The sequence below is a fragment of the Eleginops maclovinus genome, chromosome 16 (assembly GCF_036324505.1).
Source record: "Eleginops maclovinus isolate JMC-PN-2008 ecotype Puerto Natales chromosome 16, JC_Emac_rtc_rv5, whole genome shotgun sequence".
In the NCBI taxonomy this organism is placed as follows: domain Eukaryota; kingdom Metazoa; phylum Chordata; class Actinopteri; order Perciformes; family Eleginopidae; genus Eleginops; species Eleginops maclovinus.
The window spans coordinates 17,883,427-17,908,841 of NC_086364.1; the positions used below are offsets into that span (position 1 = coordinate 17,883,427).

General features: G+C 42.7%; 1 protein-coding gene and 3 non-coding genes across 4 annotated transcripts; 3 read left to right on the forward strand and 1 right to left on the reverse strand.

Moving 5' to 3' along the window:
• Positions 1-775: 775 nt before the first annotated feature.
• atp2a1 (ATPase sarcoplasmic/endoplasmic reticulum Ca2+ transporting 1) lies at positions 776-18,520 on the reverse strand. The gene is made up of 26 exons (XM_063903602.1): positions 18,278-18,520; positions 18,033-18,169; positions 16,827-16,844; positions 16,088-16,170; positions 13,421-13,525; positions 12,176-12,314; positions 10,879-10,959; positions 10,708-10,793; positions 9,831-9,986; positions 9,566-9,707; positions 7,747-7,913; positions 7,563-7,651; positions 7,368-7,470; positions 7,129-7,260; positions 6,621-6,746; positions 6,068-6,286; positions 5,829-5,940; positions 5,228-5,451; positions 4,904-5,124; positions 4,549-4,751; positions 4,138-4,223; positions 3,464-3,597; positions 3,095-3,212; positions 2,418-2,535; positions 1,885-1,905; positions 776-1,044 (listed from the first exon to the last, which is right to left on the reverse strand). Exons 2-25 carry the CDS (start codon positions 18,148-18,150, stop codon positions 1,886-1,888), a joined length of 3,000 nt encoding a protein of 999 aa, XP_063759672.1. The 5' UTR covers positions 18,151-18,169; positions 18,278-18,520; the 3' UTR covers positions 776-1,044; position 1,885.
• Positions 18,521-21,507: 2,987 nt separating this feature from the next.
• Positions 21,508-21,580, forward strand: trnar-ccu (transfer RNA arginine (anticodon CCU)). Its single transcript has one exon. It is a non-coding gene; the product is annotated as a tRNA-Arg (tRNA).
• A 359-nt stretch (positions 21,581-21,939) lies between these two features.
• trnar-ccu (transfer RNA arginine (anticodon CCU)) lies at positions 21,940-22,012 on the forward strand. The gene has a single exon. It is a non-coding gene; the product is annotated as a tRNA-Arg (tRNA).
• A 361-nt stretch (positions 22,013-22,373) lies between these two features.
• Positions 22,374-22,446, forward strand: trnar-ccu (transfer RNA arginine (anticodon CCU)). The gene has a single exon. It is a non-coding gene; the product is annotated as a tRNA-Arg (tRNA).
• The last annotated feature ends 2,969 nt before the right edge of the window (positions 22,447-25,415 follow it).

The window sequence follows — 25,415 nt, forward strand, 5'->3', positions numbered from 1 at the left end:
GAATGTAAATAGTGAACTTGAGAGAGATGATACAACTGAGTCTTTAAGTATTAGCATACAACTATACATGCATGTTTTATGTCACTTAAAGGTCCCCGATTATACTCTTTTCATCAATAAATTAGAGGTCTCAGATATATACAAGCTGATGAAACTCCAAATAGATCATGACTGTAGCATCCCATAAACTCCTCTGTTTCAGCTCTGTTCCAAAAGTGCTGAGTCTGTAGCTTCAAATGCTAATGAGCTGCTGCTGGCCACGCCCATCTGAGTGATGATTGGTTTAAAAAAACACAATGGTGCTCTAGGAGGTGTTCAGGTGATAAGGTGGGCGGGTGGTAGCTTGGTTTGGCTAATGGTTGCACAACCCAAAAAAACATTGTGACATCACAAAGTGGCCGAAATCTGATCAGCTATCAAGATGGATCAGAACAAAAAGAGAATATTTTTTCTGAAACTTTCTGAATCTCTTGACACAGAGGGGACACGTATGTATGCATAAAAGACATGAAGAAGTGGGTTTTGTATAAAAGATGGCCTTTAAATGTAGTTATAGCTGTATCCATCTCTTGTGCAGCAGCTGTCAGGAACCACAGTACATTCCTAAATGTGTGTTTCTGTTGACACCACACCACTTTGAGTTTTCAGATTTTTTTAACCACATTATTTATTTGTACATTACAGAACCTTGATTCGTTTCAGGAAATGTGGCATTAACAGCATTATATACACTTAAAACCCAACAGAAAACACAGCACTGAAACCGAGTCGCACCTTTTCTTTAATACATATCTTTATTCTTTAAGAATAGAATCAACACAGAATAGTTTTAATAACTCTCACCTATATATTAACTTCAGTACATACACAGAAAAAATATTTTGCAGCTTTCTTTTGGTGTATTTTCAGATGGCTTTGTGTTTTTATTTTGTTTTCTTGCCACTAGATGTTTTGATCAGGTGACAGTCGGCAGGCTCTCCTCAGTGAGAGCGCTCTGCCGTTTCCTCTGCCCTGATTCTCTGTCGCACTGTCTCTAGATTTTCCCTGCAGAGGAAATATAAGAAAGTTAGTTGTGAGATAAAGGCAGTATGACAGTTTTGAATTGTTGAATGGGTTGGAAGAAGGTGCTTATAGGAGATATGCTGATTTGATTTGTTGCATAACGTAAACTGGCATCTGGCTAGCATCACTTATCAAAACCAAACAGCTAGCCTTTATATGTCAAAGCTAACAAAAATCAGCCTTTTATTGAACTATTTTCAACAATATTTAAATTCTAAAAATGTGCAGGAATAACTTCTTGGCTGAAACCAGTTTCGTCCGGCTCAAGCCTGCTCATTTTTACATATCAGCAGTGTCATGTAGTCTGAGATTGAGCTAAAACACAGTGCAAATAAATAAAGATGCATAATTCAAACATGATTCTAGTTTAACTACGTGGAAAACTACCCCACCTTGTGCAAGAGTCAAGTAAGATCAGCAGAAAATAAGCATTATGTTTAAGGTTTTCTGTGAGCAATGTCAAAAAAGCAAACATAACATTATTAAATGTAAGCTTGTTCCACAACTAAACAAACAAGGTCAGTATGAGAAGTAATACAGCAACACCTTTGTTATTAAATGCACATTATTAGTCTGATCACTTTAATGCATAGTCAACATGTGCTAATGTTATTTCTACTTTCAGAGGATCTAAAGCATCTGTAACCTAAACGACGTTTCCAAACTTCCACGATGCAAATACTCTGTAAGGTGCTCAGACCGGTTATTAGACTTGTAATAGTAATTCAAGATCAATGCGCCTCCAGCCAACAGGAGGATCCAAATGCAAGACAGAGAAACAACACATGCTGCTTAAATCTGTATCATGAGTCAGGGGAATACCTTATTTTGACAATGGGGAAACTGGATTGTCATAAAAAGGAATGAAGGAGAGAAAAGCACCCAGGAGAGGAACGTTAGAGAAGTATCATCAAAGATTACAGTAAAGGATGGGAAGTAAACAAAACAGTGTCAGCAATAAGAAGAGAGGATACAATAACAGTTCAAAACAGTGTCAGCAATAAGAAGAGAGGATACAATAACAGTTCAAAACAGTAAAATAAGGACAAATAGATCCAAGTGAGACATTTGTGGCACAGCTTTAGGTTGAAATGTTAAAGGAAGATGAAGTTGTGTGTTTTGAAAATGTCCAAATACGTATGTTTTAAGTTGAATCTTGTAAATAATCCTGACAAACATACCAGCTAAGTGTTTAAGCTGCATACACACTCTTCAATAATAATGTGACCAGCATTAGTTATGACTAAATCAGCATCAAAATGTGTAATCAAACTTCACCTCCAAGTATAACCACATGTTTCCTTGTTTATAAAACAGCGTGTACATACGGGGAAAAGGTCACATGTCGAGCTTACCCTCCAGGTATGTGCGAGCCACAAACTTGAGCACCTCGTCGATGAGGATGACGGGGAAGGACAGCTTCAGCACCATCAGCCACTGCTCCACATTCAAGTGAGTGAGCTTGAAGATCATCTGTGGACCAGAGAGGGGAAAAGAGTTAGAGCGGCAAAACTACAAACACAACCTCCAGTCAGAATCAAGCGGTGTGTTCATTATACAGATACTAGTTAGATAAAGTTCATATGGCTATGAATACCCTTTTCAATACATGAGAATAAATGCTATTAAGCTCACATCTATATTTTATTTTATGGGAGATTTAGACATCCATCATTTTAATATTTTTTATAATGCATTATAATCAGATCTCTGCAGTATCACTAACTAATGATGATGATACTTGACCTCGCTACACATTATGAAAACCCATAAAATGTGTTCTGATTACACTTACCGTGCTGAAAGCAGAAAAGCATGCATTATAAGAGTATTTCTAATGCATAATCAACATGGGTGTTGTATAAAAGTGTGTGTGTGTGTGTGTGTGTGTGTGTGTGTGTGTGTGTGTGTGTGTGTGTGTGTGTGTGTGTGTGTGTGTGTGTGTGTGTGTGTGTGTGTGTGTGTGTGTGTGTGTGTGCGAGGGAGGTGGGTGTTTGTGTTGGAGAGGAGGACTGTGGTGAGGGAGACTCACGGGCAGGGGGTCGACGTAGATGATCATGAAGTGGAGGGACATGGAGAGCGTCATGGCGCCCACCAGCCACAGGTTGCTCCAGGGAGGCATGCGCACCAGGGACTGGTTCTCAGACAAGCTGGGGGAGGGGTGGAGGGAGGAGAGAGGAGGGGTGCGTTAATCTAGGCTGAAAATATGTGAGGGGTTATGAAAATATAAAGTACAGTTGTGGAAAAGGATGTAAAAACACATTTGTTTTTGTGGGGATGTCTTTAACATGTTGACAAACAAATGTGTACATATGTTCACTAGTTGAGTTGATGTGTTTGGCACCACTGGGTTCAGTTTGGCAGAAAGCGCTGGCAGGATGCTTTCACAGTGCATTCAGACCTGTTGAGAGCGTTGCACATCTCAATGGTCACCAGCACAGACAGAGCCATGGTCATGGGAGGGGCGGCCTCAAACACCTCGCAGTGGACCCCTTCAAAGTCCTCGTTGTCCTCGCTGCACTGCATGAAGTGTGACTGACGGAGGAGAAGGGGAAGACATCAAATATTACTTAAACCCAGCGCGGTCTCCAAAAAGCCTTTCATGAAGTTTGTTTGTTGGTTTTTTGAAGGGAAAGTTTTTAGGTCTAGCAGCAGGATGGAGTCTACAGATGCCTGGTTTTTGTGCAATTAAATGGTCTGAGAAACTCCCTCCACACCCCCCCCCCCCCACTGCCTGAAACACCTCCATAAGCCTCCTTTGTTTACTTCTTTAATATAGTGACATCACTACTTGTGCTTCTTTTGGCTTGCATTCCAACACACAGTACTTCATAGGCTACGGGGCGGGACATTTCTAAGTGTTTGACCCATCACAACAGAGCTGACCAGCTAACCAATCAGAGCAGACTGGGACCTGGTTTCAGACAGAGGGTGAAATGAGGTGCTGCAGCACAGGCAGTATGAGAAAAATAAAGAGCTTTTTGTACATTAAAGCATGGAGACAGGTCACAGTAGAGGCACTAAATACAATTGTGAACCTGACATCAGCACGATAAGTCTTCTTTAAACACTCACCAGGTGGTAGAAGCTCACTCCTGGGCCTTCGTCGCAGTACAGGAACCACCAGGCAGCGGCTGCCACTGTTGCAGCTCCAACGTAACCTGGAGGAGAAGTTAAAGGGTTAAATAAAGACGTCTGCAGGCTCTCATCTCCACACAGAACGTTTTATCCAGGCGTTTAAATCCAAAGTACTGAGTAAACGTGTGGATCAGCATCATGTGATGGCTGCTCGTGAGTTTTGTGTTGATGTTGTGAAAGAAATCCATATTAATCTGGTGTATGGTACCCAGGAGGTGGATGTGTTATCATAGAAACAACATCATTTAGATTAAAAAAAGTCTTATCATCAATTGCTGGAGGTCATTTAAGACAGCATAAAAGGAAATTGCCACAATACACAAATGCTTGAACCCCCATGTGTTGTACCTCCGATGGCCATATATCTGAAGAACAGCCAGCCAGAGATCAGGGGCTCTTTGGGGGAGCGGGGGGCTTTGCCCATGATGTCCAGGTCGGGGGGGTTGAAGCCCAGGGCAGTGGCGGGCAGACCGTCAGTCACAAGGTTCACCCACAGCAGCTGGACGGGGATCAGAGCCTCGGGGAGACCCAGTGCCGCCGTCAGGAAGATACTGAGGGAGGGGGAGCCAATTATTTTACAGAATAGGGACAACACTGGTCATTTTAAAGATGTCTCAAACAAACTATTTGAATCGGACTCTTCTTGTCTTTCTTCAATAGTTATCGTCACACCTCTCCTCCGTTTACCCAACTGTACACTCACCAGACCACCTCGCCTACGTTGGAGGAGATGAGGTAGCGGATGAACTGCTTCATGTTGTTGTAAATGGCTCTGCCCTCCTCGACAGCGGACACAATGGAAGAAAAGTTGTCGTCAGCCAGGACCATCTCAGAGGCAGACTTGGCAACGGCAGTGCCAGAGCCCATGGCGATGCCAATCTCCGCTTTCTTTAAGGCGGGGGCATCGTTCACTCCGTCACCCGTCTATGTGAGCAGAAGAGAGAGAAAGGTCAATTCATTTGGCAGGGTTTCATTTTATTTTCAGTTCAAACCCAACAGAGTAAACTCTCTTTTCTTTTCTCCTCACCATGGCCGTGATTTCATCGAAGCTCTGCAGGATCTCAACGATCTTGGACTTATGGGACGGTTCCACTCTGGCGAAGCAGCAAGCCTTTCTGACGGCGATCTTCTGATCGTATGGAGCGAGATCATCAAACTCACGCCCGGTGAAGGCCTTGAAAGTGACATCCTCCTCCTCAGTGAAGATGCCAATACGACGGCAGATGGCCACAGCTGTGCCTTTGTTGTCACCTGGGAGAAGGGAGAGGAAGATTTGATCGTTTCTGTTATGACATCATTGGACATCAGCATCATTTCAACTGCTATCTGTCCTGTTTTAAGGTCTGATTTGCCGAAGATTTTGCAATAATGGCATAAAATCGCAGACTTGCCCATAATATTTTGAAGCTTAGTGAAAATTACCCCTTTTTTTTTACTACTAACTATCTGTGGCTATTTAATCTGATCTTTGTGAATCGAAACTGTTTGCAATAAGGCTTGATATGTCTTGACATGTGCAAATAGAACAGGAGCACCAAGACACTATTAAGGGGTGCATTTAATCATTTGTGGATGCTTTGCACAAGTTCAGTGGACGCAAACAGCTTATGTACGACTTGTACACTGACCAGTGATCATGATGACACGGATGCCAGCAGCCCTGCAGAGCTCGATGGAGCCCATGACCTCCTTACGGGGAGGGTCCAGCATGCCAACACAGCCCACGAAGGTCAGGTCAGTCTGGGGAAAGGGAAGGAAAAGATTTAGTGTGCTTTGAAACTACTTGCATCTAAGAAAATAGACCACTGAAACATCCCGATGAGATGTTTGTACAAATACATCTGGGGATGTCTTTTCTGTTACTAACCTCATAGTCTGCAAACTTGGTGGAGTCCTCCAGGTTCATCTCGTCCCTCCTCAGAGGTGTGTCGCAGGTGGCGAGGGCCAGGCAGCGGAGGGTGTCTCGCCCGGTGCCCCACTCCTTGATGACGGACAGGATGTGGTCTTTGACGGGGCCGGTCAAAGGGACCCGGCTGGTTCCCACGCGGACGTAGGCACAGCGGTCAATGACTCCTTCTGGAGCTCCCTGGTGACGGAGTTAGTATAACAAAGACATCATTATCCTCATATAGCATTAGCTAAAAGGACTTGCTTGATTTAAACCTCATTTAGACTCTTTCGTGACTGCTTCTTTCTACTTGAAAAGGCTTTACGTGGCACTGCTGATTTATTAATAATTCCGTTTCAAGTTCCTTAAATATTTGACTTTGTTGGTGGCATGTTTTCAGCCTTTCTTTATGTTGCACCATCATGAGATTCACATTTGTCCATTACTTTGGTTTAGGACTAAGGCTACAGTATGATCACACTGCAGGCCTGAAGCCCCTCGGTGCACTCCTTACTGTATGTAACACACTCACCTTGACAAACATTTTGTTCCCCACAGGAGCTTTGGCAGACTTGGCAGGAGAGCAGTAAACTGACATGGACTTTCTGTCTCTGGAGAACTCCAGAGTGAACTCCTTCTTCATCAGCTGCTTGATCACCTGTCAGAAGATGAAGGAAAAGAAGATGAGTGGAGGAAGAGGATCAAACATTGAGTTTGAGCCGAGCACATTTATTAAGACATGTGATTAGACCTGCAATGACTGTTTAGCTTCTCCACTTGGGGGCAGAGGACATTGAAATTGTATCACCACTTAGGTTGAGATGGTATACTAAAGAGAATGTTGTTGGTGCTTGTCACTTTGATCGACTCCTTTTAAGTAGTCTTTAAAAAAATAAAAATGAGTATTGTCTTTTTGAAAGCACCCTAAAGCGGTGTCTTTGCCAAACGTGAATTCAAAACTGTAAAAGCTTAGGCAACACCGGTGACTAACGGACCTGTGTTGAACTATAATGCATTGTTTACAGCGTACAGCGACTTACAGAACAGCAGGCGTTGGCCCGCTCGACCTTGGACAGGCCGCGCACTTCAGTGTTGAACACGTTCATCTTCTCCACCAGACAGGACAGAGCTGTTTCAGTGGCCTCGCCCACTTTCTCATAGATACCCTTAGCCTGCATCACGGAGAAATAAGAAAGGCACATTTCAGGTTGGTACTGTGTGTGTGGTAAATTAAAAGATAATTTCATGGTCGCAAAATGGTCCTGAGTGCTCAGCAGACCTCGTTGTAGTCCAGAGAGGAGTCGTTGCACAGAGCGCAGATAGTCGCCAGCTCAACCAGTCCGTCATGCTGACCGCACTTCAGGAGAGAACCATTCCTTGTCCTGTAAGACAATAAAAATGCTTAGTCAGAAAAAGGTTGTTTGTGTGCGTGCATGGTCCTAAAACATTCCATTTTTCCTCTCTTGACACTTACACTTCTCCCTCTGGAGTGTACTTAGAGCCGGAGATTTCAAACTGACCCAGGGAAACATTTTCACCGTCGACTTTATCGATGATGAACATCTGCAGGACGACACACACATTAGACCTGCACTCATCCATCACCTGTCTGGACAGATAGTTCATAAAGTCATATAGTTGAGTGTGTGTGAACCTACCTTGGTCACACACATCTGGTTGGTGGTGAGGGTGCCGGTCTTGTCGGAGCAGATGACCGAGGTGCAGCCCAGGGTCTCCACAGAGGGCAGGCTTCTGACGATGGCGTTCTTCTTGGCCATACGGCGGGTTCCCAGAGCCAGGCAGGTGGTGATGACGGCGGGCAGACCTGAGGTGGGCGGGGAAAGAGATTAGAGAGAAAACAATCATTGTTTGTCTTCATTGGGTAGAATCACCCCAAACAGACAGAAGAGGGACAGAGAGCAGAAGACATCCAGCAATGGGCGGCAGTTAGGACTTGAATCTGGGCTGCTGCATAGGGGAGAATGATGTACCACAGCACTTTAAAGGGGCCCTATTGTGCTCATTTTCATATTTGTATTTTGTGCTTGTCCAGCCCCTTTCACACAAGTGTTACATAGTGATGTCACAATGTTATCAAAGTAAAGAAAGGAGTCCAATGGAGGCATTTCAAGCTGCGGGGGAGTGTGTGGGAGAGAAACTTTGGGATGTTTGCCTTTGCAGACCTTTCACATACACAGAAACCTATGGAACACACTACAGGAAAGGGAAAAGCCCAAAAGGGATACTGGGCCCCTTAATAATCATGTTTTCTATGTTTGCTCCAAGATTTAAGAGATAGGCATTGAAGGACATCTATTGATATGCACGTGGTCTTTCTGGGGGTCACATATCCATCTCAGCCAAACAGCCAGGGGACAGGATGATCTCACATGTCTGGTCAAAACAACCAGGACTGTAAAGCACCTGCCACCGGGCCGGGGGACACAGGTGGTCCCGTCACAGCTCTTCACACATCAGCTGGAGGACACTCAAGCTAAGGTATTCCTGGGGGGGGGGGGTTGCTGCACAGTCAGATCTGTTAAAGGCCAAAATCAACTCTGACTGTCTGGAGATTGTCCAGCTGAGGGGTGTTATGGGGGGCATCTGTTTGAGGATGATGTCGTCCTTGTGGCATCATCGGACTGCAGTCTGTGATGAGCGCTGGCACCGTGTGCAGCTGACTGCAGCGTGACGACAAGAATGTGAACACCTCTGAATCCCAGACTGTTATTGTGCAAGGACATTTAATCAGCGGGTAAAATGTGTTTGTATTTTGTTAGGAGTTTGATGCTTTTCAGCTCTTCATCAGAACTGAGGGAACACCAGTTAAGATGTTGAGCAACTTTTCAAGCTCTTGATTTATAGATCAAACATCTTTCCAACTGTCATCTATTGTTGGAGTTGGGTGCTGACCAACAATTAGTTCAAGGAATAAAAAATCATTTAGCTTCCTGTCTTACAAACAGCTGCTTCTCCAAGTCAAGAGGAGACAGATAAGCTGGCCTTTATGAGTTTATTAGAAAAGGCGGACTGGGCAGAGATCCCAGGCCAGACCAGGACACATAGCAACGCATGCTCCAGCAGAATACTGTGGAGTAAAATCATAAAGAAAGAAATGTCTTTGTTCTCCTTCATCAGCCGTCAAAACTATCAAAGAACAATGGAAATAGATGTACTTATTTTTTACCTTAAAGAAATCAACTTGAAAAAAGCCCATGAAAACTGACTATGCATCATGCTCTTATAACACTGTCGGGAATAAGAGATCTAAATCAATGCAGCAGAACCACGGATAACTTCACATTTATTCCACATATTCCTCTTCTTTGTTGAGACCTGGCACCTACATTACCCACAATGCCATTTGTAACGTTCAGCTGAATGTGACAATCGCCCTCATTTGATTTTTTTAATTGTGCGGTATATTAGATGAGCTACACAAGATGAATATTTTTGAAGTGAATCCCCGAGTCTCACCTTCAGGGATGGCAGCCACAGCCAGAGCCACCGCGATTTTGAAATAGTAAACAGCCCCGCGGATCCAGGAGCCTCCGTGGACGGGGTCGTTGAAATGGCCGATGTTGATCATCCACACGGCCACGCAGATGAGGGAGATGACCTGCAGGAGAGGAAGGCAGAGGGACGTGTGAGACACTTTGTTTTATCTGCAAATGTCCTATCTCTTGTTGTATTGGGTCTTTATTTACGAAAGATAAAAGATGTGTCTTCCGGTCTCACCCACCTTGGACAGCTGCTCTCCGAACTCGTCCAGTTTCTGCTGCAGGGGGGTCTTCTCCTGCTCGGTGGCGGCCATCTGGTCACGAATCTTACCGATCTCGGTGGAGACACCGGTGGCAATAGCAACTCCGGTCGCTCTGCCTGAAGCGATGTTGGTGCCCTGAACAGAAAAACATTAGAAAGTTAGTTCATAAATCTTACCATGATCTGGTTTTAAACAGAAATGAAAAGTTCCTCACAGGAAAAGTCGGATCGATGTTGTGGTTTTAAGTGAAATTGCGTCAAATTGGGTAAATTGTCATGATGTCCGAACCAAAATCACGAGGATTGAGTCAGACAATCATACATGTTTTCAGTCAGAGAAATATCTACCAATCATGTTTAAGCAGGTTTGTTTTAATGCAGTATGTGTTTTTAAGTGAGAAGAGGTAGATCACGTTGGACAGAATGCAAGTTATTCAATTATTGTATGCCTTAGTTAGCTAAAACAAAAACATATATGAATATATTTCAGGTTTCAGATGTCCTCTCTCAACTCAATTCTCGAATCCCATGTTGGTAATTGGAGACGAACCATGACCACAGCCCGGAAAAGGAAGTCTTGCCATAATTATCCGCTGGCTACTCCGGAAAAAATAAATATTGTCCAGTGTCTTGGTAGGTGATTTGGATTGATAACGTATGGGTTTTGAGATTGAGGCACAAACTTTATTCATTATTTAAAGTTCATAAACTTTAGTGGGTCTACAGGTATGATGAGCAAAAGGTTGATTTTGAAAAAGGTTTATATGCTCTAAAGAGTGGACAGCTGTAGGGTTTCAGGAGCAGCAAGGTAATGGTTTGATGAAGGTTTTAAAGAAGGCAGACAGAGCGGGACTCACGGAAAACAGCATGTTCTTCTTGTCCTGGTTGACGGCTCGGGGGTCTGGGACGGCGTCGGTGTGTTTGATCACACTGACGGACTCACCTGTAGGACACAGTTTGGGAAGCGAGGTCAGGTAATGAGGCAGACATCAGAAATACATCCCGAGTGTCTGTCCTGTAACACCTACCAGTGAGAATGGACTGATCCACACGCAGGGTGGTAGACTTGATGGAGATGAGCCTGATATCAGCTGGCACTTTGTCACCGACTAGAGTCCACACAAACACAGAAACACAGATCATTTTACTTAGATATGAATCATTTTATACGTTCTGTTCATCTGCTCATGTCTTTGGTGCAGGATTACAGTACAAACAGCTTCATATCAACAGAGTGCGGCATTACAGCGGGGTAGTGTGGGGGGTTAAAGGGTTGATTGACTGGTTTTAGCACTCTGGATGGATAGTGTTGTTGTTGAAAACTGATACCACAGTCAGAGAGGGAGACCTTGGGGAGATCATGAAATGAACAGAACAGGTGTGCAGCAAACAGAGGGAGACAGAGGAGCGAGCCCGGCCGCAGATATTAAGTGTATTTATACCCAAGCTTGTTCTTTTTCTTCCTGCAGCAAGTTCCTTCAGTTCCCCTCCACCCCCTTTTTTTCTGTGACTGCCTTAAAAGGGCCCATTTTCATTCTGAAGGACATCAGGAGACATGGAGCTAATCACACACACACACACACACACACACACACACACCCACACACACACACCACCACTCTTTTGAAGTATGAGAGCAGATAAGCCCGAGGAGCTTGATTTCCTCTTTACGTGAAACCTGATTTAAGAAACAAGATCTTCTAGAGTAATCTGTTTGAAATGTGTCGAACATTTTTACTGTTGTCTCAATCCAACGTTGTCCTGAATAATTGAAGAGCTTAGGCTTAATTGATGCTACATCCACAGTTAAAGTGTGTTTTGAACATGTTAACAGTATATTCTAAGTATGTAGTGTCCACTCTACCATGATTAGACTTTCACAGAGAAGTGAAAGCAACGTTTGCTACATTTCAGTCTTACATTTCTCAATGTGTCCACTGGTGCTTCTTTTGATTACTCAAGAGCAGTTTCAAAATTCATACAGCTTTGTTGAACACACTATCGTATCTTTAACCTGCTACCTTAGCATTTTACAATCATTTGAACCTTAAAGTTATGCAACACGAAGAAATTGGGCATATCCTTTCACCTCTACTCTAAAATAAGGACCCCACAAATCCCATTTTGTTAGTTTCAGGAAATTAGGTTTGACCTTTCACCCTTTTGTGGCTCAAGCATATTTGGAGCTGGCTTTGAGGCACTTTATTACACTTAGATCCCTGCTGTAGTTAACGGACTCTGACTGATCGTGGTGCGGTTTAGTTGTGACTGTGAGTCCATGCAGAAGTTATACAAAGGAATCCTTACAGTTTTTGTGAATCTTACCGGAAACCTCCACAATGTCACCAGGAACCAGCTCCCTGGCCTTGATCCTCTGCACGCTCTTCCTGTCCGACCGGTAAACTTTGCCCATCTCAGGCTCGTACTCCTTCAGAGCCTCAATGGCGCTCTCTGCATTGCGCTCCTGTTGCAGCACACAAAACAAAACACATGCATGATTATAGTCGTATCAGGAGTACAACCTCCAGATCATGGAGTACAGAGTAAGACAGATTGTTATATTTGATCGTTTTTAAGGGTTTTCTATCATTTTTTCAGGAAAATGTCTGTCATTTTCTACAGTCTGCAAGACTTTGAAGGAATACACTGTGGGAATTTCAGCTATTTGTGCGGACAAAGAGAGAAAGATCAATGCAGCTTCTATTTGCATGTTTTATTTGCCAGTGAAAGCTTGGATTTTGCATACATTCATGACTCGCTTTTAAACAATATTTATTTTAACATTCAACACTTACTGCTAAACTGCATCATCAGCGCTGTGAGGGTTTGGTTTGGTCAGCTTTTCAATAAGCGTGAAGTGTGTGTGTGTGTGTGTGTGGTGTGTGTGTGGTGTGTCTCAGAACAACAGGTTGAGGGTCAGTTCAGTCTGTGGTTTCTTCCAAGGCTGCCCTCCGCCGCCTCAACGTGTAAAGCCCAACTTATGCCAGCCGCCCTCCCTCTCTCCGTCCTCTCGCTTACCCCCCATGTGTGAATCCTTGTGCATAGTTTCCAAATGACCACCGCAGGATTATAATGAACCCCACTACAACGCTCACACACACACACACACACACACACTCCAGGCCCGTGGTAACCCGACCTTCCCTCTGTATTTTTACTGTGGATTGCACAGTGTGGGTTGTAACAAAGCAGACTGCAGTTTGAGCCTTCAAGGGTCCCAGTCCGTCTCCCCCTCCCTCCCCTCCCCTCGCTCCTGTTGGCTTAACCTTTCGCCTTTTCACCCCAGGCTGACGTCATGCCTCTCATTCTGGACTCTCTCGCACTCGCTGTAAAGGACACGAGCCGCGGCCTGAACAGGCCGTCCATGGCGTCTGATTTATTGTGTGTGACTGTTACTAAGTATGAGAGGCTATTTAGGTGTGTGTAAAAGACACATTCAGAGGCAGGCATGTGTCCTTGTGATTGTTCCTGTGTGTGTTAGCGTGTGTATGTGTGTGTGTGTGTGTGTGTGTGTGTGTGTGTGTGTGTGTGTGTGTGTGTGTGTGTGTGTGTGTGTGTGTGTTTCCCGACCTGCCACACTCCAACCACAGCGTTGGCAATGAGGATGAGGAGGATGACGAAGGGCTCGACGAAGGCCGTGACAGTCTCCTCACCTTCCTCAAACAAAGCCAGGACCTGAGAGAGAAAGAGCGTGTCAGAATACAACATTTTGATTCAAATAACTTTCACTAAATGATGTTTAGGACTGTTGTGTGTGGTGACACACACTGCGTTATCTGCTGATTTCTAATGTCAATTCATGAATTCACCTTTTACAAACACTGGAGTCACACTAAATATATAGGTGCTTGTTAGCAAACTTTAGTGAAAGTGTTAAGACCATTACTCAACTACAAAAATGTGATCAATTAATGGTTAATCCAAGTCATTTGTGAAGAAACAAAAGTCTTCCTGTGGTCACAGATTCTAAAAGTTGAGGATAGGCTACTTTTTCTAATATTTTAACAATGAAATTCAACACTTTTGGACTTTCATCTGCTGACCTGAAGTGAGGCTCTGAGACCTTTAATTTACAGAGAACATTTTTTATAGATAAAAGTTGTGTCTATCTTTAAAGATCTATTTGTTTGGACAATGCTATCTTTTTAATGATGGATGAACTATTGGATCTACTAGGGTTGAAGAGGTTGGTCAGTGTGATACTGACTGAGTCATTTTGAGTTAAAGTTAAACAGTTCACTCAGTGATACTTTGTGGTGCACCTGTTGCTCAGGGTTACAGCATTATCTTTTATTGCTGGTCAGCATTAAACATAAAACAGTCCCGGTGAGTGGCTCTCTTCCTGACAGTTAGGAACAATCACTGGTTCAAATGACATTCCCTTATGTCATCCTATGTGTTAAATCTTTGCTTCACATGTGACTTTTTCCGAACCTATAGATGAACACGTGTTGCGGCCCTGTGAGCGGGAGAGGGGGGGGTGTTTCGGAAAGGCTTTGTGTTGACATTGACACAGATTTGTTGCAGGCCAGCGGAGCACAGAGCGGACCAGAGACCAGCCCCATCCTCCTCTCACAGCATCTCCCTTTCTCTGCTCCTCCTCATCTTAATCTGCCCTGTTTTTCTTTCTCCTGCTCTACCATCTTTTCTCACCCCTTTTCCAAAAATAGTCTGTTGCTCACACTCTCCAGTCTGTCTTCACCCTGCTTCTCTTCAAAGACACAATCGATCTCCAGAATGAGAGGTGGAGGCTGTCAGCACTCGGCAGTGCTACAGGACATTCCTGTGTATGAATAGGACGACCATGTATTTGCAGCATTTAGTGTTCTCTCTTTTAGAAACCGTACACGACACTGAAGCTATTGCTCTCGTTTGTCATTGTAGCAAACAATGCGATTGTGCAACTCAATCCCCTCACCCTCCTCACCCTCCTCTGCGTCTCTCGCTCTAAGGCCATCCTTTTCGTTCCTTCCATCCCTGACCTTTTTCCAAGGATACAGTTTCTCATCCTGGCTTGAGACTTTCTTAAAATAAAGCTCCGGCTATGTGCACACACGCACACTCTCTTTCTCTTCCTCTCTCTAACACACACACACACACACACACACACACACACACACACACACACACACACACACACACACACACACACACACACACACACACACACACACACACACACACACACACACACACACACACACACACACACACACACACACACACACACACACACACACACAGCCAGCCAGGCCTTCTAAGGCCATAGTGACAGCTGTGCAGGGAGGCCAGAGGGCAGAGATGGAGGATTAAGACAATGTGTCCAGCCTACTCTCCTCCACAAAAACTGTTTCAGAGAAAGCAACAGGCGAGGGGAGGAGGGGGGAGAGAGGGATTCCTTGTGTAAAGGAGAGTCAGGACATGGGTCCAAATGTAATTCAATAACTCGCCGATGGACAGGCCTGTGTTCGGCAGTGTTCGTGTGAGTGTGTAATCATGAAGAGAAACAGGTGAGAGGTCAGGAGAGACGGAGCTCAGTCTTCTAACGTCACCGTCAGGTTTCTTTAAGTTACTAAACGTGCACTTCTGGAACGGCTTTTCTTTATTTTACTTTACTGAAATGATCAAACTTATTTCTTTTTGTTTGAGAGGTGCCTTATCAACATCAAGTCCTGTTTAGATGCAAGATAGGACGACTTTGAACAGCTAGTATTTGACTTTGTCGCCTCTCAAGCAGCTCTTCCTGGATCGTGAGTCCCTACATTCAGACCAAGCCGAATATTAACCTTTATTAAACCTAAACCTGAACTTAACCATTTGATTGGTGGAGCTTATTACAAATGGTAGGAAGCAAGGTCATGTTAGAGCTTCAATAACTATTACCACCTTTATTAGTCAGCTTCATAATGCTTTGGTTTTCTTTTAGGTGTACACCTTGAGGAAATACATCATCTTAAAATGATATTTTTTTTTCCATATTTTGCCAAATAATTCATAATCATGAAGGATGATTGTTCTATTTATTGTTTCGACTCTGTTGCTCAGATTGATCAGGGACCATATGTTAGAAAAGAAAACGTGAGGAAGGAAAAGCAAAGTGTGACAAACCACTCTGTTTGGTCCTCAAAAACACAATGACCCTGTTGTGAAACCTCTGCAGCCTCCCTGCATGTACACACTGCACCGTGTGAATACAAATGCACTTTATAATGTCATTTGAAAAGTAAGTGAACTCACAAAAGAGATGCAGGCGGCCAGCAGTAAGATTCTGACCAACAGATCCTCAAACTGTTCCGCCACCAACTCCCAGATAGTCTTTCCTGTTGAAGAAAATACATCAAATCCCATACAGCATTTAAGTGTGTGTGGTCAACTGTGTTTGTTTCTCTCAGAATATGGTTATATCGCTAAATATTTACATGATAAATGGTTTTAATGTCATGCAATGTCAATAAACCGTTAATAAATCCTATGCTTTTTCATGCAAGATAGATCAAAAGGGATACAAACATAGATTAAGGTAGGAACAACTTTAAGGTAGGATAAATACTTGGTCAAAGATGAGTAATTATGTTCAGCAACTTATATCATTATTACTTTAAATGTCACCTAAATTCTAACTCAAAAATGATTTCCATGTTTCCATGCACTTTTGATCTTTGGGCAAAGTCAATAAAGATGTCTTCGATCTGTAAAACTATCGATGTTTATGGATTCAAATGTAGAAATTGTAGAAACCATTAAAGCCATGGAAACTGAATGGTTTTGGATTAATTCATATTTCTAGTTGTGTGCGTTTGAGTATACAAGCGGTAGTTTTGGTCACAATAACGCCAATCTCCAAGGGGACCAGGAAGCCAACGTCAGACGTTTGATTAACGACTATGGCTTGTCAACACAGGAAGTGATCTGCGTGACGTGTGATTCAAACGTGAATAAATGAAAAGCAGGTGTTTGAGGATTAAAGTGGACTCACCCTCCTCTGCTGGCAGCTCTGTGGGTGAAGAGAGACAAACGATATTAATAAAGCATAACTGCACGCCACATTCACTGCATTGTTTTTAATGTGTGCGCCACTAATGCTAATGTGCAACAAAACTTTGTGACACATTTAGGATTTAAAACAAACCAAACATTACATGACAGACACTAGAATCTATTCCCACATTTTAATAAACTATTCCTAAGTGATTAACAAATGCTAAGCAACAGCTGCTTTGTTCAGGCCTCCTTGTGCCCCCCCGCCAGTTGGCACCAAAATAGTGACTTAACTAACTGACCTTTACAGTGACCTCAATTATTTTGTTTGTGTAGTTTGCAGCTCTTCTGTCAACATCAATTTTCAGCTGAGGTGCTCCACAACAAACACAAAAGAGTCACTGCAAACGGTTGAGCGATATGATTCAACGATAAGACGGTAAAAAGATCAAAGCTAACTTCAGTATGCACGCCAACAGACATTTCTCTTTGTTGTTACCAATAGACTTTTTAACAGATGACACAAAGACGCAGGTGTAACTACTTAGCTTTAACGATGGCTTTGATCCATTTACTGCAGGTGTTGAAGAGATCGTTAATTATATTACACCTGTTGAGTCCCCTGCTATTCAGAGTTTCAACCATCTCTATTCTCAAATGCCAGGATGTAGAATAAGGAGCATCAACATCAAGGTCATTTAAAAGCCCTTAAAGTTCAGGTTCAGTTGTATTAACGGCCTTCCTTGGAGAGTTTGCTCATCTCCATCCCACTGGGGGAGGCTTCTGTTTCAGACGCAGTTGACCTTGAGTTATTCCCAAAGTCACGAACGAGGTGTCATGCTTTAATTCACTAACGCATAAAGAATCTTCAATAACAACTAAAGCCAGTCGCTAGAAACTTGATCTCTAATGCACCTGCTGCACAAACATCAGCCCCCCTCCTCCTCTTTGTTTCCCGTTATTAGACCATTAACAACAACATCACATAGTGCCAGATCATCTATCGGTCATCCCACTTCTCTTTCTTCTCCCTCTCAGTCTCTTCTTGTGCCATTTTATATTTCCAAAGCTCTTCCACTCTCACTTCCTAGCTAAGTCCATTGATACATGTGTTCCTCCAGCCTCGGTTCCTGTATCATTTCACTCATACTCTTTTATAAACCCTTTAAAGCTCCATCCATCCACCTTGCTCTCTTTCCCTCACCGTTGTAGCCATATCTTTCCAGGTTGTTCTTGACCTGATCAGATGAAAGGCCGGTTTCTTCAGTGACGCCAAAGTGGGACAGAACGTCCGGCGACTCTTTCATGTGTGCATTCTCCATCCTCGCTGAAACGGAGAGGCTTCAAGGAAGGAGAAGGGATAGAAAACACAGAAACATTCACATCAAGTCTGAGCGGCCCTGGTACTGAAAAGTTTAAAAACAAAGCAAAGCTCAAAAGTTCACCCACCACTTTGTTGAAGTGTGGGATTGGGATTAAAAACTGGCAACCCCCCTGCGTTCACACTGGCTCTCTCTCTACCCCCTCTCACTCTCTCTCTCTCTCTCTCTCTGGGCTGGTGCTTTCCTCTCGGAGCCCTGGACTGTCAGAAAGTGCAACCCGGCAAACTGTCCGGAAAAGTTTTATACAGAAGAAAAAGTTGCCTCATTGGTGCTTGCTCACCATGCAGTCGCTCCTCATTGGCTGAGAATGACACAAATAGGTGGGCAGGGATGGCCCTGTGGTAAAGAATAGGCAGGGGGGGGGGGGGGTAAGAGGGGGGTGGGTAACAACTGCAGAGGGGTCTGCTGCCCGGCAAGCTGGAAATAAGATGTGCATTAGAGAACATGCACGGTCAGGGGCAACACAACACTTTCTGAATGAGAGGTAGGGGACAGGATGAGCCCACGACAGATTGATATTTGTGTGCACGTTTGTTGACACGTGGACAAGTAAATAAAGGGAATGTCAAAAATGTAAGGTTTTGACACCTCAATTCTGCTTTTGCCGACTTTTCCATTTGTGGAAAGTACTGCACTTGTGTATTTATGCTAGTTTTTTAGGCTGCTACGTGCTTAACAGATTTAAATGTATTAAAAAATAACATATGATAAGCTTTAAAGATACAATGCATTATTATTTTTCCTATTTCCTGTCAATCATCTCCCAATCCCTCAGATTTAAGCCATTTGGAGGCCCCTAGATTAGACACCACTGCACAGTAAAACACTAATATAAACAATATTTGAAAAGTACATATGAGATGATAATAATGATGTACTTTCACTTAATTTGGATTCAGCACTTCTAATGGAAGTCTTGTTGAGTTGCTTTAAGGTATGGAAAGAATTTGAATTCTCCTTCCAGACTATTTATATCTTGCTTGTACATTTGCCACAGGGAGAGCAATAATAATGACATTAGAATAAAGCAACGCTAATAAAGATGCCCTAATGAATTATACAAACGCACAGAGATGAAAAGAAAAGCAGGGTATAGAGAGAAGAAGGAAATAGGAGCGTAGTGTAGTTGTAGGATCTATGAAAAGCATGCGAGTTCAGCTCACTTAAGCTCCATTTATTGCTGTGGAAAGTATGTGAACTCTGCAGGTTGGGAGAGACAAGTCGTTGATGATGTAGTAAAAGTACAACTTTTACTATCTGTCATGGCACGTCAGGTGTCAGAACAGAACCTATACACTGCCTGTGCACATTAAAGGTATAGTATACTTGGCTTTGTTTTTAAATATATACCACCACCTTTTAAATCGATATGGCAAACGTACATCTTTAGCAGCTACATTATCGTTTGTTTGGAGAAGTATTGTTACAGATAAAGACCAACATTCATTCTCTTTAAGCTCTTAACTAGTGAGGGAAATATCTAGCTCTTTAGCTGCTAAGTGTCACACTGTGTTCACCAGCTAGTAGCTAACTGTGCCTGTCTGCTGTGCTAACCAGGTAGTGACTGTGGATTGGCAGTGCTAAAAAAACAGCTGCTCATACGGTTGTACAAAAACAAATGTGTGTCGTTTCTTAACATTTAATGAAAAGAGAATGTCAAACTGAATGTTGTTATCTGTCTTTTAACAGCCGTGACTGGTGATGTGAGCTAGTGCGGTCGTCTTTCAGTCGGAAGGTTGTGGGTTCCCTGCAGTATCGACCCTCTTCTTGGCCAGATACTTGTTGTTTGAATGTAAGTTTCATTGAGCAAGTTGCTTTGTATGAATGGGGTGACTTGAATAATGACTTGCAGAATGTAAAGCACTTTGAGTAGTCCTAAGGAATGGATAAAGGGGAATATAAATACAGTCCCTCTAGCAGTCACTGGGCCGTATGAAGAATATAGAACAGCTAAACCAGTCTTGAAAGTCATACAATCACATCATTTTAATGTAATGCACCAGGGGAAGACGCTTGCAATGCATTATTATGATATCTAAAATAGGAAAATCCTACCCCATGTCCTGTTATGGATATGATATCACTAAATTGCCCAGCCCGGTTATGGTATAGCATGTGAAGATTGAACAACTTTAAGACCCTATATTGTCTTTTCTCCCTCCCCATCTTTACGATATTTGTTTTCTGATGTTTCTTCCTCTTTTTTTGCCCAAATGTGTCTGCTGCGCCACGTATTTCCCGCTCTGAAACCGCGGTGCTGTTGTAGGCCGGCTGTAGCGGTGCAAAGCTCAAGGTGGCTCACTGACATTTAGCTCAATCTCCCTTTGGGATCAGGTTACCGCGGCTCACACTAAGCACTGTGCTCTAATGCTGATAAAACACAGCGGCGATAATGTTGCACTCACAGGTGTTCTTACACGTTGATAAAGCGATTCATGAAACCGTAGTTTGGGATCTTTTCTTGGAAGGATTTACTATGTATGCATCATGTACATTAAGTCATTTGAGCTGTGTGTGATGAGATTTGAATAGGGGATACAAAGACATAAATAGAAATCATTTTAATTCTGTAGTTATCCTCCCTCCATTAAAGTATTAGCTTTGCTTGGCTATGTCTACCTGTAATGTGATATTTAAAATGTGCCATTGCTCACAGCAGGTTGACATGTTGTCATGTTTCCTGTTGTGATTGTTGACTTAAGGATATTTAAGTCCTGGGATATAATGAGACAAGGGAGAGGACACAGAAGCCCTAAAACAGGACGTCCTCTGCTGTCAACCCCTCAGTGCTCTTTAGACCACATCATACCTTTGGAAAGCTTTAACTCCCTCATCAATAACATTTTTTAAATGTGTTTTCATTGGACTTTAGTGTATTTGACATGACCATATAGGGGCCAACTTCTCAGCAACAATTACCATAACTACAATAATATGTACTGAGTGATTAACCAAATATCAGATAGTTGACCATTATTATTCAGACTAATTAATTAATTGATTGTTGCAGGAATAGATAAATAAGTCAACATAAACATCTATTTCATAATTTTAAAAGGTCTGACCAGATATATGTTCCTTTATCATTTCATTTTTTGCTACTGTTAATTGTATAACAAAGTAGATGTCAAAATGAAAACTAATCTCAATAAACTGATCTAAATAAACACGTAAAAATATTGAAAAATCACTAAGAGTACTTGCTTCCTTTAACAGGATAGACCTAAACCGCTGCTCGAGCAGCTTGTTGGTTTTACAACGAGCCTCGTCTGTTAAACAAATAGTTTTTATAATTCTGCCCCAGTGGCCTAGTGGATAAGGCACTGGCCTCCTAAGCCAGGGATTGTGGGTTCGAGTCCCATCTGGGGTGAAGTTTAAAGAGGCTACATGACTACAATTTAGCACAGGAACCATAAAAACTACACTACCAAAGACTCCTTAGGCAAGGCACGGAAACCCCACCTGCGCATGTGCAACAAGAGAGGAAAACACTGAATCAGATTGATCAGTGTCAGAATAGACAGTCTACATCTGTCCATACAAATATGTTGTCCTCTGGAGGCCTCATAAGGAGTGCAAATGTAAAAATCAGAAGACAGCGTTTTGTGTGTCTTTTGGTATTTGCCTCCTTTAACAGGATACGTCAGAGCAGTTTGACGATTTCAAAAATCATATAGTTAGATGACGGGAAAGCACCTTTGTGACATGCTCTTTATTGTTTGCATTATAGCCCCAGTGGCCTAATGGATAAGGCACTGGCCTCCTAAGCCAGGGATTGTGGGTTCAAGTCCCATCTGGGGTGAAATTTATAGTGGTAATCATTACATCTTAGCACAGGAACAATAAAAACATGTACACCAAAGACTCCTTCACTCCAGTTAGGCACTGAAGCCACTACTGCACATGGCAAATGTGGACTACAAGTGAGGGAAACACTAAATCAACTCCCTTAATAAGATCAGTGTCAGAAAAGACAGTCTGCATCTGACCGTACAACTGTGTTTAGAAAATGTTGTCCTGTGAGGACCTCACAAGGAGTAAAATATGTAAAAATAAAAAAACATTGTTTTGTTTGTATTTTGGTATTTGACGGTTTCCAAAAGCACATGGTTAGATGAACGGAGACAACCTTTGTGACATGGTCATTAACTGATGGTTTTAAAGCCCCAGTGGCCTAATGGATAAGGCACTGGCCTCCTAAGCCAGGGATTGTGGGTTCGAGTCCCATCTGGGGTGAATTTATAGTGGCAATCGTTAGAGCATGAATTAAAAAATCAACAATACCAAAGTGACCACTTAGGCACGAAAGCCACAGCTGCTATTGGCATGTCTGCACAATAAGAAAGCTAAACACTGATTCAATCTTCTCAAAAAATACAGTCTACATCAAACCATACAAATATGCCTCTCAAGGCAAAATGTTGTTTTGTTTGTTTTTTGTTAAACAAACAAAACAGGATACACCTAAACAGAGCAGCTTGACGGTTTCAAAATGCACATAGTTAGTTGATCAGAGACCACCTTTCTGACATGGTCATTAATTGACAGTGTTTATAGCCCCAGTGGCCTAATGGATAAGGCACTGGCACCTAAGCCAGGGATTGTGGGTTCAAGTCCCATCTGGGGTGAAATTTATCCTGGCAATCATTACATCTTGTCACGGGAACAATAAGCAAATCGACACTTAGGCAAGGCACGAACACCCCAACTGAGCATCGCATGTTGTACAGCAAGAGAATCAACCTTCTTAATAAGATTGATCAGTGTCAGAATAGACAGTCTACATCTGACCGTACAAATATGTTTAGAAAATGTTGTCCTGTGAGGACCTCAGAAGGACTGCAAAATGCAAAAATCTAATTGTGTTTTGCTTGTATTTTGGTATTTGATGGTTTCCAAAAGCACATAGTCAGATGACCAAAGACCACCTTTGTGACATGGTCTTTAGTTGACACTATTATAACCCCAGTGGTGCTAATGGATAAGGCACTGGCCTCCTAAACCAGGGATTGTGGGTTCAAATCCCATCCGGGGTGAAATCAGCAATCTGCAGGACATGGCATTGGACCAAACAACAAAATGGGGAAATAGTTCTCCAGCCAAAACAACTCCTTTATTGCTACTACGTGTACAATAACAGGGGAAACACTCAGTCAATCTTCTCAATAGAGTTGATCAAGGGTAAAAAAAGACAGATCAAAGATATTCTGCATCTGACTGCAGAATTTATGTTTTCGAAATTGTGTCTTGACCCGTGGATAAGAAGTGCAAAGGTTAAAGTCCCAAATGTCTTCTGTGTTGATTTTTTTGGTTTCCATAGTGGACTTCCACCCGCTCCCTGCCCAGAAATGATTATATGCATAATGATTTGGAGGAAGGGGGACAGTCGGTCGTGACGTAAGAGCCTGTGTGAGAGCTTGTTGGCAGGCGCCGCGGTGTGGGAGGCGGACACGCTCATCACTGTGATGGATACAGGAAGCACTTTGAGGGAGGATGATGAGGGCCAAAAGTAGCACAGCAGAGTACGCAGTGGTGTGTGTGTGTGTGTGTGTGTGTGTGTGTGTGTGTGTGTGTTCTGCATTGTATTATTAGCTGAGGCAGGGCAGCTGGGGTTTGAAGTGCCCCACTGTAACTGTACCTATAGCAGCAGTTGTGATCCTCTGGTATTAATAGTGCGCTGGGCATGTGGGCAGGCAGTTACGACACAATGGCAGAATTTCGGTGTTCTTTCAGGGAGGTTTGAGAATGTGACACCCTGACGACCTGGACCCCCCCAGATGCTACACTGAGGCTTGAAGGTTATATCAAGGTGGGGATAAATGAGCAGCAACCGGATTATTCCCCTGTTTAATCATGTAAACATAAAAGTTAGTTACCTCCTAAAACATGTAAGATACACTTCACAATCAGCTTAATCGTTTCTTTGACAGTTAGGGAGAAGATTGATAATACTTAAATATCTGTGTTAATTATTTGAAGCTACCGCCAGCAGCCTATTAGCTTAGCTTAGAACAAAGGCTAAAAACAGCTAGCAAAATGAAACAGAAAAAACATCACACCTAGACTCATTTGCCCGAGGAATGTACTTCCAATATTCTCCATTGGTTGTCTTGCAACTACTCAGAAACACAACCCCCCCGCCCCCGGAACAATACTTTTGTACAGTTTAAAGACAGATAAAACGTGCGAGTGAGAAAGTTTAGGAGGTGCTGGTAGCTTAAGACAAAGCCAGGCTAGCTTCTTTTTCCTAATTTATGTCTTTATGCTAAGCTAAGCTAACAAACTGCAGACTCAACCTCCTATTCTTGCTGCCAACATGAGTGTGGTATGAATATTCACACTCAACTCTGAGCAAATTAGCTAAAATTATTCTGATGAGAAAAAGGAATCATTTAGTTATTCAAGTCTCAGAGAGGTCTGAATATGATTATAGGGGCCTTCCTTTTCCTGTAGCGTGTTATATAGGTCTTTGCGCATGTAAATGGTCTGCAAAGGATAAAATCCCAAAGTTCCCTCCAGACGGAGTTCCCCACAATCCCCTCCTTCCTAAAACCCCTCCATTTGAGTACTTTGTTTACTTCTTTGATATAGTGAAATCACTGGGTAGCACTTGCGCTTCTACTGGCTAGAGATCCGAGACATTGCATGTAATAAACTAACGGGCGGGACATCTCTTAGCGGTTGACCAATCACAACAGAGCCAGCCAGCTAACCAATCAGAGCAGACAGGTCTCTGGTTTCAGACCGAGGGTGAAAAGAGGTGCTGCAGCACAGGCACTATGAGAAAAATAAAGAGCTTTTTGAACATTAAAGCAAGTAAACATGTCACAGTAGAGGCACAACATACAAATATGAAACTGAAAATGAGCAGAACAGGGCCCCTTTAAAAAATAGATTTGTATCACAGAATCCATCAAAGGCAATGACAGTTATGAATTATTATTACTAATCAAACGATGAAGTCTGTCAACACCATATCTCTTCACGCTTATGAGAGTAAGCTGTTTTTATGAGGATGTGATCATAGTTTACCATTAATAATAATATTATTTCTGTTATAAAGTTGTTTTTATAAGTTTGCAAAAATAATTGTTTTGGGCAAAAACTGGAGCAATCTGAGAAAAACACAGCAAAGAAATGTGTGTTCAAGTTACTCACACTCCTTCTCATTACTAAGTGTCTTCAAAATGTAAAACTCTGCTCTG